The 14,789-nt window shown below is 40.7% G+C and overlaps 3 protein-coding genes across 4 annotated transcripts in view; 1 reads left to right on the top strand and 2 right to left on the bottom strand.

Annotated features, from left to right (window-relative positions):
• Positions 1-28: 28 nt before the first annotated feature.
• LOC117147210 (39S ribosomal protein L33, mitochondrial) lies at positions 29-486 on the bottom strand. Its single transcript, XM_033314023.1, has 3 exons — positions 364-486; positions 205-308; positions 29-141 (listed from the first exon to the last, which is right to left on the bottom strand). Exons 1-3 carry the CDS (start codon positions 402-404, stop codon positions 92-94), a joined length of 195 nt encoding a protein of 64 aa, XP_033169914.1. The 5' UTR covers positions 405-486; the 3' UTR covers positions 29-91.
• A 396-nt stretch (positions 487-882) lies between these two features.
• The window catches only part of LOC117146369 (1-phosphatidylinositol 4,5-bisphosphate phosphodiesterase), a 39,673-nt gene continuing 25,766 nt past the window's right edge, over positions 883-14,789 (top strand). For both annotated transcript variants that reach the window (XM_033312522.1, XM_033312523.1), the window contains exons 1-2: positions 883-1,435; positions 11,584-11,628. The gene's annotated coding sequence lies outside the window, so the exon portion shown is untranslated. The remainder of the gene's footprint in view (positions 1,436-11,583; positions 11,629-14,789) is intronic.
• LOC117146370 lies at positions 5,356-8,338 on the bottom strand. Its single transcript, XM_033312525.1, has 4 exons — positions 8,050-8,338; positions 6,433-6,791; positions 5,877-6,367; positions 5,356-5,817 (listed from the first exon to the last, which is right to left on the bottom strand). The coding sequence occupies exons 1-4, from the start codon at positions 8,186-8,188 to the stop codon at positions 5,550-5,552; spliced, it is 1,257 nt and encodes a 418-aa protein (XP_033168416.1). The 5' UTR covers positions 8,189-8,338; the 3' UTR covers positions 5,356-5,549.

Genomic DNA, 14,789 nt, shown 5'->3' on the forward strand with positions numbered 1-14,789 from the left:
CCGAAATAAAACCACTACATTCGTCATATATCTCGGTTGTTTGTTGATGTGGTTGTAAATTTTATTTTTTCACTAACAAAAAATGGTTGTCCTAGGCGCTGCGGATTTTCTTGCGTTCGCGGTAAAGGCTTTCTTGTTGAACTGGAAAAGAAACATGGGCAACATCAGTGCATATGCATAAAGTCAGTGATGGGCAGCACTTACTGTAGGGATCGAAGCGTATTATCTCCAATTTGTCGGCCAAGCGATCGCGAAAAGCATTATACTGATGGCCACTGACCACACTCTCCAGTACGACCATGATGCGCCTGTAAAAACGATTGGTTTTAAGAAAAAAACACATTGGATGGCCAAATTACTCACTTGCTCTTAACCTTCTTGAACAAAACGTTAGTCAGCCGCATTTTGATTTAATAAATGGGGAATATGGAAATATGCCGCTGAAATTGTTGTGCAAGCAAGACGATAGGAACGAGGAACAGCTGACTGCGCCTATCGATTACCACCCGATAACCGGAGATGAGCTGTTCAAGCTTTTAACCCGCATATTTTGAAAAACAATCGGTGTCCACGAATGATGAGTATATATTTAATATTATTGTATTTATTTTTGATGCATTTATGTCTGTCTGTCTAAAGGCTTCAGTTCGAAACTGCCAAAAAGCTCTCAGATGCCATGTGGATAGTAGTAGTCACTCACATATCTTTGGGTCAAGTCCTTGCACATTCAATATAAAATATAAAGTTAACATTTAGGTTTGAGTCCTTGCTAGGGACTGCAACCGCGCCACCGAGGTTAACAGAAGCCAATCGATACCCAGCGCAAGCATTGAAATGTATCGGCGAGAAACATCGGTGGTCGATGCATTCGATGCTTTTTTACATCACTAACACTCGTGCGAAACGGACGCGAATTTTCATTTGTGCTGCGGAAACCAACAACAACAGACAACAAATAAAAACAAACGAAAAGCAAAACGGTCAAAATTCCGGGTCAAAAAATTGAAACTTTGTAAAAATAAAACGAAAAACATAGACGCACTAAAAGCTCGGTGAAGTCCTTCGTGGGCGAAACCGAAATATAAAATAAATCACAGCCACACTTGCTTTTTGTAACTCCTTTTCGCCTTGCGCTGCTCTTGTTTTCCCCTTTAAATATTTTTTTTACGAGTTGGTTTCCCGAGAATTTTCCATACTCGCGCGTGGTAAACAAGACTCATTTTTTTACAGTGTTTTTTTTTTTTGAAAGTGCAGACAAGCTGACAAGAAAGAGATAACAACATAAAAACAGAAACAGAAAGTAAGGCAAAGAGTGGCAACAACAAACAAACCAACCAAACGGAATCAAAGTCAAACAAACGCGAACGCGAAGGAAGCTTCAAAAGAGAGACAAGAGCGCGAAAAGGAGGTGGAGAGGAGCGGCGGAGAATCTAAGGTAGGAGGCGAATTGCGAAAAATACGTGCTTTTTTTTATTTTTTTTGATTTGCATTTGCATATTCAAAAGTTCTCTGTTTCGAGGGTTGCAAAAGAAATTAGTTTTTAAGGCCAGCTTAGTAGCCAATTTGCCGGAATTGGCATTCAGTGGGTTCCTAAGTACACAAATCACTAAGAACTAACGGCAAGAATTCAAATAGCTTTCAAGAAATATTTACATTTACTCATTGGTAAAAATGGTAATGTGATCCATGTGTAGTAGTTCAATTATGTTCGTAGTGCATCTGTGCTAATGAAGGACTGCAGTATAAAAGTTTTCGATTGCATACAGATCGCTTTCCGCGTTTTAGGAGAAAAGTTGGGGAAAACGTTTTCCTTCTTTAGAGACATCAAGTATCGAACAGCTAGTAAGTCATCGAAGTCACCTCAGTTTCTTTCTGTGCATCTGGCTCGATTGTTGATATTTCAAGAGGGGGTTTTCGAAAAGCGATCGGGAACCAAATTGTAAATGATTTACCAAAAACGTAAACTTGGCCGTGACGAGGTGCAAGAAGTGGTCGAAACGTATGCTGGAGCGGAGCAGGAGCAGGTGAAATACATAAACAAACAAGTGCCCGAAAGAAGGTTGGTTATGGGAGGGGCTACGCAAATACATAAGTATATGAATAAATAATATAAACAAAATATTAAATTAGAAGAAATTTACTTGCGCGCACGCCGACGCAAACACGAACACAAGGTGTTGGTTGTTGTTCTTAGGATGGTGTGGATGTTGGTAGGGGAGGGTGAGGGGAAAAGCACACATAAAATTGAAGCATTCAAATTTACACACGCAAAAAACGACGTCGGCAGAGCAAACAACAATTTGCCAGGCCGCCCGCCTTCTCGCTCGCACCCATCGGCACCTGGTCGCCGCGTCTCGCTCGCACTTACGACGGCCACTTGTTTTGCCCTCTGTCGACGTCAACGCAGCCACTGTGCACTGAAAGAAACAGAAGACATGGTACAACATAATTATGAACCGCTTGTAAGATTGATATTTTTATATAAACGTCCACTTTTCTGTTAATGAGACAATATTTTACTCGACAAATTTAAGACCTTAAAATGTTTAGTCTTTTGTGTAAAATCTAACTCAGTGATTCGCCACTGTTATTTCAAAATAAAAAATAATAATGATTCACGACCGATAAAACAACAAATTAAAAAAAGTGTAGCCGCAAACACTTTAAAACATCCAATTCCCATTTAGCTTTATCATTATTTTTATTTTTTTTTTTGTAGGTGTTAAATAACAAATACTCATACTTTTCATCTCTGGATCGAGCTGTAAATGCGCATTATCCAAGCTCTACTGTAGTTCTACGTAGCTTACTTTTTGTGGCAAGTGTGGCGATCAGAAGCTTTATTCTGCTTCTCCCTCGTTTCCTTTTGTTTGTTTGAACTGCAACCGAGGGAATGGGGGGCGTGCCAGTGGGCGGTGGGTGGCCCGGGATTGTGCAATAAAGCTATAATAATAAAATAACAAACAAACCGTTAAGGCGAACGCCGTCACACACTCATCGCACCAACACAAACGCACCAAAGGTATAGTTGTGTGTGTGCATGAGGGGGTGGATGATATAGGGAGAGGAGAAAGGCAGGCGAAGGAACAATAATCATATTTGCACTTGCTCTCTCGCACGATCATCACCCACGCAGAAAGAGCGGGCAAGAGCAGCAGAGAGTGCCGGTACAGTAGTCATTGGTCGCACGCATTTAGCTGGCCATAAAAGAGTGATGACTATCCTCTATAGTGTACTGTTTAGTTTCATAGAATTTTGTTTAGTTTATTTAATATATTCATATGCAGATTATTTATTTAAATCAGCACATATCCGTCTGCACGAAAAAGCCCCACTGTACTTGAGATAAAAGTTCTCCGTTGCTGCCTCTCCGTTCTCAGTTGGTCAGTGGTCGTCCGCCGGAGCTTTTCCCGTTAGTCCGCTCGCATAATATAATCTGCGATAAACAAGGGAACACGGCACGGCGAGAGAGCAAAACGGCAACGTGTTTCGTTTTGGTTTCAGTTTCGGTTTTGTTTGCCGCATGTTTACCCATTGTATCCATTTCTTTTCCTTTTTTTATGTGTGTACATTTTCACAGCAATCGCATATTTTTTGCAGTGGCTGTGAGCTGAAAAACAAAACAAAAAAAAAACAAGTGCAACCAAATACAGTGTCACCTGTTGTGAGTAAAATTAAGGAAACGCGGAGAGAGCGCGAGAGAGAGTGCGACAGCCGACTGATCAAACTGTAAATCTTGCAATGCTCTTCAAACTGAAATTCGCAAGGCGGGAAAAAACAAACAAATATAAATAAACAAGAATAACAAACAAAAATAGGTAGCAAAAGCAAGAACAACAAAAGCCGAAGCCAATTAATTAAATACATATCTACGTAAGTTAAACACTCAAGCCAACACGAACTATGATCAGGACACTGAGAGAAAAAGTGCTGCAACTGTTAGCTATTGTTTCACAGAATAAACTGAAGAAGCATACATAATAACAACATGGGTAACGTTAAGTTATGTTTGATTTTAGATTATATTGTGAATTAAAAAGTTCTTAGTCATGGCATTCATATTTCGGGGTATCTTAAGTTCATTTGCAAGTTTACTGAGTCATCGTTTGCTTTTGAAATAATTATTGTTATTATTATTCCCCAGAGCGTCCATTATTAAGTCGCAGGCATTATAGGGGATTTGAAAGGGCGGCCAAGCACATGCCTCACTTTGTAATAGATAGTGCATATGTACAATATTCCCAGTTCCGGAAATATGTATTGTTATCTCTCATATGGAAATTGCTTGGTAACAATTTATGGTCTTGTATGCAGTAAATAATCTTGAATTATCGTAAATTATCAAAAATCGCCGAGGATTACCAATGCGCAGATAAAACGTTGAAGTTTTCGCCTTACATTTGTGCGTAAAAAAAAACATCGCTTTGTTTTGTGCCTATAAATACAAGCCCGGGTGAAGAGTGCAGGTGTTTGTTTGTTTGTTTGGTATTCGTAGTTTTGTATTCGTCGATGAGTAGGCGAAATATCAGTGGGCTGAATTACATTCCTAATTACAGATTAGTTTGTTAATAAAAGTGCCTATCCGACGTCGAGTCTGCGTGCTCCATTTGGCATATCCATTTGGATGATACAATGTACATACATACGTACATACAATGAACACCATTGCCATTCGCACTTTCATACCCATTGCCACAATTATGGTTCGCATTGTATTATGCATTTATCGAGTTAAGGCCTTTGTGCCTCCATCGACTCAGTTCACCTCGCTTGAGTTGAGCCAGCGATTCCGTAATTCGGATGACATTGGGCCCTCCAATGAATGCCAATATTCGAAGTGAGCACACGTCGTATGCGTAATTTTTGTAAAGCAGTTTCGCACTTTGTGTCATATTTACTCGACGACACTCTTTGTGTCCAATGTCCCATCATTAGTAGCTACTTGATGATCAGTGTTTATTAATTAAATACTAGACTATTTCAGTGTTAGGCTAATAATTATTGAAACAAATTAATCCCACCAAGTACTTAATGTTCAAAGTAGAGAGAGCGCATTATTGTGTGAAAAAGTACTGGGTATTTTATTGACCAAATACAAACAGTCATAACATTCTGGCAGGCTATTGGCTATTCACTACCAAACTGTCAATCGTGTTTGAACACCATTTCGAAATTAGAATGAATTGTGTATTTTGCGGTCCGCCGCAACGAAACTATAATGTGTGAGGACAGTCGTCACATTCGGATGTTGCAATCAAGTGAGTTGGAAAGAATGGGATTTGGACATCACGCTATGAGTTTAATTCGCTTAAGTTTTTAAAGAAAAAAAGAAGAAAAAAAATCAAGTTTAAGACAGGTAAAAAATTTTATTCGAAATTTGTTTTTGTTTAGAAAAAACCGTGGGCACATTAAAGATGAAATATATCTAATATACGCATAAAATTTGTGGTATTGTGTTGTGCTGCTTCTAAGTTAACAAACGCTTCTCAGTCATCGTTGCAAGACCCTGGATGCGCCGCCAGAGTCCTTTTCGCATCCTTCAGGCCAAATCAATACATCTTAGCATTTAGCAGAAAGAGGGCGGCCATGCTTATTCGAAGTAAATTGTCCTTCATTGGGGGTGAGGAGTACGCTGGCGCCAGGCAGTCGAGTATTCCGTCCACCACGTGGTACATGCAACAATGGAAAGTCTGCCCCTTGAAGGCAGCCAAGTAGAAGATCAGGCGGCTAGTCAAGCTCATTTTCTTCTTCAGACTCGAAACCTCCTCCTGCAGTTCGACTTCCAGTGCGGTTTGGCTCAACGTCTCCCAGTACTTACTGTTCAAAAACGTTTTTTAACAAAATTCTAGTGATTCTAGTGTCTAGTGACAACTTACATCTCCAGAAGAATCAGTTCCTGTTCGTAGTATCTTAGTGTCTCATAGGCAGCGTCCAGTTTCCGCTGTTTCTCGCCAAGCGCCACCGACATTTGATCGTTCTGCTTGATAAACTTATCCTTAATCGTTAGCAGTGCATCCTCCAGCTCGGCATTTTCATACTCCAATTGAATGGCCCGTCGCTGTTGATTGGCCAACTCGGCGGCTCCCTCGCGATTATTGGTCATCTCGCGAAACATACCTCTGCGATATGAATGCAGCATTTCGTCTGCATATTCACACTCCAGGGACTTACTGGCTAACTTCTTGCTCAGCTGAACTTCCCGCTCCTTTACCTGCTTCAGTTCGGTGTTCAGTTCGGTGCAGCTGTCCATGGTCACGCGCAGGCGATCGGCGGCCTGCACCAGCTGGTTGCTCAGCAGCTGTCCACGTCGCTGCAGCGTGCAGATCAGTTGCTTGCGCGATAGCAGCTCTGTTCGGGTGCGAACGGCCTGCGGAGGAGCGCCAACTTACATGTGTTTTGTGTTACCTAGGTACATATGTGGATACTACTTACATGGGCTTGGTACTTGCGAACCAGCGTCTGCAGATCGTAGACTTCGGCCTTTCGGCGACGCCAAAGTTTTGCCAGCAATACATTAAAGAACCTGATGGCCAGGAAACGGATTCCCGCATCTATTTCTAGTTCATCTGCCTGTTCTGATTCTAATTCTTCGATCTCCTGTTCATTATCCACTGTATTTTGAATCACATTACTATTACTAGGGCCACATGATCCCTTGGCAACTGGCAGCGGACTATCATCAAAGTGGTGGATTATCGGATTGGATTTGTGATTGTGTCTACTGTCGTTGGGCAGTCCTTTTCCCGGCAAAGGCGGCGATACGAGTCTATTAAACATGAGCTCCAACTCGTCTGCGGTGCACATGCAAGGGAAATACCACAAATAATTATATTATTCATGCCAAATTATGGCAAGAAGTCGTTTCTCCAACTGAAAATTATCACTTATTCCACCTTTAAAGTGGCCAAAATCAGTCGAAATATGGACTGTCATACCTCGTTGTGCTCGTATTTTAATTCCCAATCGATTGGCATTCAAATTTGAAAACTTTAATTTTTGCCAATTTTTGCAAATTTTTCAATTTTTCAAATTTATCAAAAATGTGAAAATTCACCGAAAAATTAATTTTTGAAAATCAACTTAAAAGTGATAAGGGTAGTTAGAATTGGTAATTAGCGTCACAAAACAGTTTGTTGTTCAGCTTTATGACCATTTTTAGCCAAGTTGTGCTGAAAGAAGTGTTAGTAAATATCGAATTTCTTAGTAACTTCAATTTTCTAATTTTCCGTCAAAAAATAAACCGATTTTTGGCCAGAAAATTGTAAATATTGGTCCAAATATGGATTGTAATACCTCGTTGCGCTCGTAATTTAATTCCCAATCGATTGGAATTCAAATTTGGAAACATTAATTTTTTGCCAATTTTTGCAAATTTTCATGATGTTACCCCTTATCAAAAATGTGAAAATTCACCGAAAAATTAATTTTTGAAGTACAACTTAAAAGTGATAAGGGTAGTTAGCATTGGTTATTAGCGTCACAAAACAGTTTGTTGTTCAGCTTTATGACCATTTTTAGCCAAGTTGTGCTGAAAGAAGTGTTAGTAAATATCGAATTTCTTAGTAACTTCAATTTTCTAATTTTCCGTCAAAAAATAAACCGATTTTTGGCCAGAAAATTTTAAATATTGGTCCAAATATGGATTGTAATACCTCGTTGCGCTCGTAATTTAATTCCCAATCGATTGGAATTCAAATTTGGAAACATTAATTTTTTGCCAATTTTTGCAAATTTTCATGATGTTACCCCTTATCAAAAATGTGAAAATTCACCGAAAAATTAATTTTTGAAAATCAACTTAAAAGTGATAAGGGTAGTTAGAATGGGTAATTAGCGTCACAAAACAGTTTGTTGTTCAGCTTTATGACCATTTTTAGCCAAGTTGTGCTGAAAGAAGTGTTAGTAAATATCGAATTTCTTAGTAACTTAAATTTTCTAATTTCCCGTCAAAAAATAAACCGATTTTTGGCCAGAACATTAGGATCGTTATTAAACTTTGAACTTTTAATATTCTGTAAAGCTTAAATTCACATTGATTGCCAAGCTCACCCATGCCGTCTTCCAACTGGCGATCCACGTCCTTCCAGGTAGTCATTAGGTCATTGCCCCCGTCGACGGGATACAACTCCTTCAGTTCCAGCTGATAGTCAGATGGTTGCTTAGTGTTTGACCGCTTCGTTACGAGCATGGTGGGTGGCCTATGCTAAATTGAGTTTTAAAATAATCCTGTCTTCTATGTATTCTATAACTTTAAGGGTCAAAATGTGCCGAAAAAAGAAAATTTGTTCTGAAACTGTTTGATTCAATGTGGAAGTGTGAATGTCATTATCGTCGACGATTGGCAGTCCAGTCACAGCAGTCTACCTTTGGGATTCGTTTGAAATATTTTGCGGATGCAACTGCTTGGAGGATCCATATGCGAAGCAAATCTTGCTTAGCTCTTGCCTTCGAGGAATGCTGCTGGGTTCAGTTCATTTAATAGCTTGCCTTCCACTCATTTCCTCAACCATATACGAATACCAACCAGTATGTAGTCGAAATATCAAACGAGAAAAGAGAAATTACATTATTGACTCACTGACGTCGTTGCCGTTCTCGTTTCTCTTGCTGTTTTGGGGTTTTGGTTTTCCTTTTTTTTCTTTTTTTTTATGGCCAGCGCGCACCGCACGCCATTTTGACAGTTTGAACGCTTTGCAAATAAAGCGTTAGGAGGCATGGCGTTGACAGCATGGCATCGCGACGCCTGACGCTGCACTGCGAGAAAAATCGAAGTGAACAATAAGTTATATTCTCGTCCTTAGCTGAATCAAACCAAGAGAGTTATTTGAATAGAGTTACGTGAACTCATCCCACGCCTATATAATTAAGTTGCATTATTTGAAGTCCTTTAGATTTTTCTGCGTGTGCTGATAAATGTTTGCTGCCCGTTACTTTGTAATATCAGCGATGATGTGGGGTAAACGGGGGAAAAAATGGTAGGGGGGAAATGCTTAGGGATTGGAGTTGCCTGTAGTGAGTAACATGTTTTTTTCCGACTGGGCAATTACCTGGCACACAAAACGGCGGCGGATACATGACAGAGAAGATTAGATACGACCCGGGGACTCTCAGATACAGATACATTTGACGAACTGAGTGCCCTGCAGTTTGCAGCCTGCAACTGTTGGTATTTTCAAGAGTCAATGTGTGGATATATAACTGGGTCTCGTTTCTATGATCCAAATATATTCTATTTATTCTATGTAAGTAGGCTAGAAATCCACACAAACCCAGTAATCTGTTTATCTTGCCCTGCCAAGGAGGTTAAAATCGTGTTAAGCTCGTATCTATATCTGGGCATCGATAAATGCCCAAGTGCATAGCGTAATTACTACTTCTCGCCGTATTTATACGAGAGGTACAAGTACTACTTGAAGCGAAAGTATCTCAAGGTATTCCGGCAGCCAGAAGTATCTCATGGCTTTCGCTTTCGATTTGATCAAAGATTGCTGCCGCAACACGGAGGCTAGCGAATAAATTCAACAAACCCAGGCCCCAAGGCACCGGCTCGGAAAAGCGTGTGGTGGGTGGTGGGTGGTGGTGGGGGAATGAGGAATTTTCTGGGAAATCAACGAAAATCGAATCAGGACCAAAAACACACGGAAACAGACACACACACACACACAGCACACGGACGGGCGAAAAGTGAACAATTTTATTAAAGCAGCGTGTTGCGTAAAAAGTCAAAAGGTTTTCCCCGAACCGCTGCTTTCGCTTGATTGACCAACTGACGGAATGGGCAAACTGAATGACTGAATGGCCGATTGACAAATGGACGGTAAGCTAGCTCAGTCATTATCTGCCTGAATAGTATGTATTTTAGGACATCATTTTTGATTGTTCAAGCATTTGAGAACGAAGTTTGTGATACCTAAACCTTTAGATGCTTAAATTCAAAACACGGTGTATTCGAGTGCGATTAGCTTCTTCCGTAGCCCAAAAAGTTGGCATAGTTTTAATTAAAATATCATTAGGCCAGCAGAACGAATGTTTTTCGAGCCTTGGCAACGCACTAAGCCAGAAACCAAGGGAGCGAAAGAGGAAGTAGTAGGTTGACTGCAAACATCATCAAACTAATTATGAACAAGCAGAGCAGCAGCAGCAGCAGCAAGTCGAGTATCTTTTGCATATGAAAGCAGCTGGGAAATTGGAACGCTGTGAAAAACCCACCGCCCCCCTTCCAGCAGCTCAGACCTCCTTCCCGCTGCCCTGGCCACCATTGATTAAAAGTTTGCTGAAAAGTCAACACAGGAGCTCTGGTTTTTGACCAGACCAAAATGCAATTTGCAGTGAAAAGAGTCACAAAAGTTGCGCTGAATTATTCAGCGCATCAAGATGAATTTTTCAGCTGCGGAATCATGTTTTGAATGTCCAGGAAAACTGCGGAAATCTACACGGCGAAAAAATGCGAGCACAGAAAGCAAAATTATGAGCGAAAAATTGCTCGCTACTCTTTTCTTTTTTTGGAAATATTGTTTGCCAACGGAATTGACTGTGGTAAATGTTTGTTTTGCATTTTCTTGTTGTGTATTTAAGCGAAATCGTGCGTGGGCGTGGCACTCTCTGTCTGCCGCCCCGTATTTTTGTGTATGCCGTAAAGCTCGAGAGCTTATCCCAGGCCGTAATCCTCCGTCCCGGAATTTCCCCAATCCCCCCTCTATTACGGCCTGCCCTTTTCGCAATTTCGCTGCTCATTTGCCAGCTTTTTTATTTGCATAGCCGTCGTCGTCGTCGTCATCGCTGTTTGTTGCTGCCTTCGTTAACTTTACCTTCGCTCCGCCTCACCTGGGCTGCTGTATTTTATTTTATTTGCATTTGTTTGTAAATGATTAACAAAGAGGTTAATGTGCACAGCGAGCGAGATAAACAGCGTGCAGGGATCGCCAGCTGAGTTTCAGCCGCTTTTTCCTTCATTTTTCCGCACTTTTTCGATGTGTTTGTGTTGCAAGGCAAGGGCAAGGCACTGGGTGTTTTTAGGGGGGGGGGAGGAGGAGTGGTGCGGCAAGGATGAGGTTCCGGCAGCTGGAGCAGAAGACATACAGCGTACACCGAGGGCAAATACACACCACTTGGTTTAATACACTGCAAATGGCAGCGGTCTAAAATGTAACAATAGTTCGAAATCTTTCTTAGGAAATAATTAGTGGTACTTTATGTTACCATTTATGTTTACAGTGCACTGAAAACATGTGCGGAGAAATGGAAATTTAGTTAATTAGATACCGCTACGCATTTGTGTATGTGTGCTTTTTGCGTTGGTATCTTGGTGTGTGTGAGTGTGAGTGTGTGTGGGGATGCAACATGGATGACCTTCAATCACACACACACCCACCCACAAGCAAAACCATTGCACTTGTGCTCGGCTCTTCTCTTCTTCTCTTCTTTTCTTTTTTTCTTTTCTTTATTTTGTTTGATTTGGAAAATTAAGGCCAAAACTGCAGTAGCTGAGGGATTTGAAATACGTGGGAGGTGCATATGTACGCGTACTTCCTGCAAACCATTTCGATTTTAATACATATTATTTATTTTCTTTTCTCTCTGCAGTTCAGTGCATCGCCGTGCTCCCATCAAACTAAACTAAATGTTGCGGTAAGTTCATTATCTCTAAAGGGGTTAAAGATGCATGGATGGATGGGTTTGTCCAATTTAAACAATCATGATTACTATTTGCTGAATTTATTTCACTCTAAAGAAAAACAGTAAACGGGCAATAGCAATCGAGGTTGTAAAGTTTAACCGATAGCCTGCCGCTCTTTTAGTTCTTTGTTCTCAGCTTTTCTTTGGCCAACAACTTTTGAGCATGGTGAAAAGTTTGTTTTGGTTTTTATTATTTTATTATTATTGGAGTTGGTTCGTTGGTTCCTTTGGTTTATGTATGTATATTTCATACGCCGTGTATGGCCCACACACGCATTGCTACACACACACACACACACACATACTGATACAGATACAGATAGAGATACACACGCATACGAAAGTTTTGTCATGGATTCGAGTCGGCACGCCTCAATGTATGCAACACACTTGTGGCTCATGTTGTATTAATATAATCACTTTGGGAATTTTCCCTGACTTACCAAGCGAGCACTGGGCAAAAATCTGTGCTTAAAATGCGATTGTTTTCTTACTTCGCTATATATACAATTTTAAAACATTGCATGCAATGTAGCATAAACTGAAAAATTCGTGATCGATTGCGGTGAATGTGGTAAACAAACTTTTCCCACTGGCTTTTTGAAATAAACATAAGCAAACAGTAGGGGTAATGTTTACCTTTTCTGAAAGCAGATGCCAAATCCTTGATCTTCCAAATTATTTTGTGCTCAAAGCATTTCTCTCAGTGAAAAGCAGAAGCAACAACACGAGCATGTTAAATGGATATTAAACTATGACTACTGCGGTTTCCTGTACTTTTTTTTTTGTTTTTGGTTTTAAGGGTGTTCTGGTCCTTTACTTTATCCCCCAGTTTGGCCAAAACTTGCCCATTATGTTCCAGTTGATGTTTTGTTGGCTACCGTGTCCGCATCCCTGATTATGACAGTTAAATGTCGTGCGGCTTGTTTGGCGAGTCTGTTTTTGTTTCAGTTTCAGTTTCATTTTCAGCTTCGGCTTCGGCTTACGGGGCGTATGAGTAATCTGCACTTGAAGCTCCCTTAACCTCAAAACTGCGGACAACGAGAGTTTCAAGGAAAGGAGAAGGGTTTAAACAGGTTTTAATGTCGGGCCACGATTTCATTGATTTTACAGTAAGACTGGACTACTTCTAAAATATATCTATATGTTTCTATTGAAGAAATTAAAAAATAAAATAAAGCTAAGTAGCGAAACTCGAGTGTTTGTTTATATTGACTTAACGTTAATGCCTCCAAATGTTATATTTCCTGCAACAATATTGCTCAAGTCAATGATTTACGGAAAGTATTCTTTACTAACGATAGTTGGCCATCTCTATTAAGATGAAATAACTTTGGCAGCGTATTCGCCGAATGTTATTAGCACGAAAGTTTTCTAATCTCACTTTTGGCTTTTCCGGTCTACAGCAGAAGTGCCCCGCCCTGGAAAAATACCCCCACCCACAGTTGGAAACCTTAGTTTTTGGGGCCTTTGTTTTAGCCTCGTTTTCCTTTTGTCATAATTTGGGCATGTTAATTTGCCGGGCTTATGGCTTTTGAGTGGCGTGCCGTGCGTATCGTTGTCGACCCTCAAACGCTGTCCTTTTCCCCCTGCCCTTCACGCACCCAATTTTCCTCAGTGCTTTCCATGGCCAGAAATAACACACAGACATCAGCACAAACACACAGACAGACACACAGACACACAGACACATACGCACACACTCAGACAGATGGATGGGTGGCCATCAAAAAGTGTAGCATACAGTTTTGCGTCGCTTATGTAATGCAATGCTCTAGCATCTGACGTTGTCTGCCTTGACTTTCATGCGTACGCACCACACACAAGTGTGCGAGAAGAGGAACGAAGATAGAGACGGAGAAAGCAGGAGAAAGTGGTAGCGGGACGAAGGGAGAGTGTGAGACAGTGTGTGGAATGGACCTGGGCTACGTGCACATACATACATTAGACGCTCGCCTAATGTTGGCGTCATTAGCCGCTCCACCCGTCGAAATAAAAAAAAGAGCACCCCTTTTCCTTGACCTACGCCCCCTCTGCCGGCAGCTCTTCCTCGAACTTTTACCTTATGCCCAAACTTTTCACCATGTTCATGCCTTTGGCAAGACTTTCCCACTGACTGAACTCTCGCCAGGCAATTTGTGCACTCACATATTGCTTTTCTTTTGCACAAGCACAAACTACTTTTCCTTTCCAGTTCACATGCCATTTATTAAGGTTGCATTGCAAATTATAATATACAATAATATATTCGACTGCATTTCTAACTATTGCATTAGTGCAAGTTTAGTGTGTTTTCATACATATTTTGTATGTATATAAAATACGAGTATTTGATTAAATAAGCAAATTTACGTTACGTTCTCGAAATCATTGATTTCTTCTGCCAAAGTTAACTTATTACTTGGCTGGACTTGTGTGGCATTTGGCACCTCCGTCGCCGCCCAAACCCCCCCAAACCATCCCCTCGTAATGCTGATGACATCGGTGGCACAGACTGCACTCAAAACAGCGAAAGTCGGGGCAATCTTGCGCAGGCGGCGCATCTCATCAGGCCCAGGAATGTGGAATATAAAATCATGATCAAGGGTCTGGCGGGGGTGTGAAGAGGGCGAGGGGAGAATAATGGCGTCACTCACACTAACACATATATACACACGCACACACACACACACACACCGTTACCACCATTTTGTTGACTAATGATTTACAAAATATCCTGCTGAGCTGCCGTCACATGCATGGCACACAAGTCAGTCCGTGAGGAGAAGGACACCACTTGGCTTCTACTTACACTCAAAAAAAAAAAAAAGAAGGAAATGATTTCAGCTTTTTCATCTGTGCTTATGCGCAAATAATGAGGTGATTTTCTTTTTCATGCACAAACATTTATTAAATTATATTTTATTTCTTGCTATATTTTCTAGAATTGTGTTATATTTTTTTTTTTTTTTTGACAGTGTGGGAAACATTGTAGCCCTTTTCTTTTTTCTTTGGCTTTTTATCCCTCGATTTGATGGCAATTACCAACAAGCATCGACGGCATCAGAATTCAACTTCTAATCGGAATGGATCAATGTCAAGGGCCCCATTTTGGAGGTGGGACATATTCACTT

Source organism: Drosophila mauritiana, chromosome X, assembly GCF_004382145.1.
Source record: "Drosophila mauritiana strain mau12 chromosome X, ASM438214v1, whole genome shotgun sequence".
NCBI lineage: Eukaryota > Metazoa > Arthropoda > Insecta > Diptera > Drosophilidae > Drosophila > Drosophila mauritiana.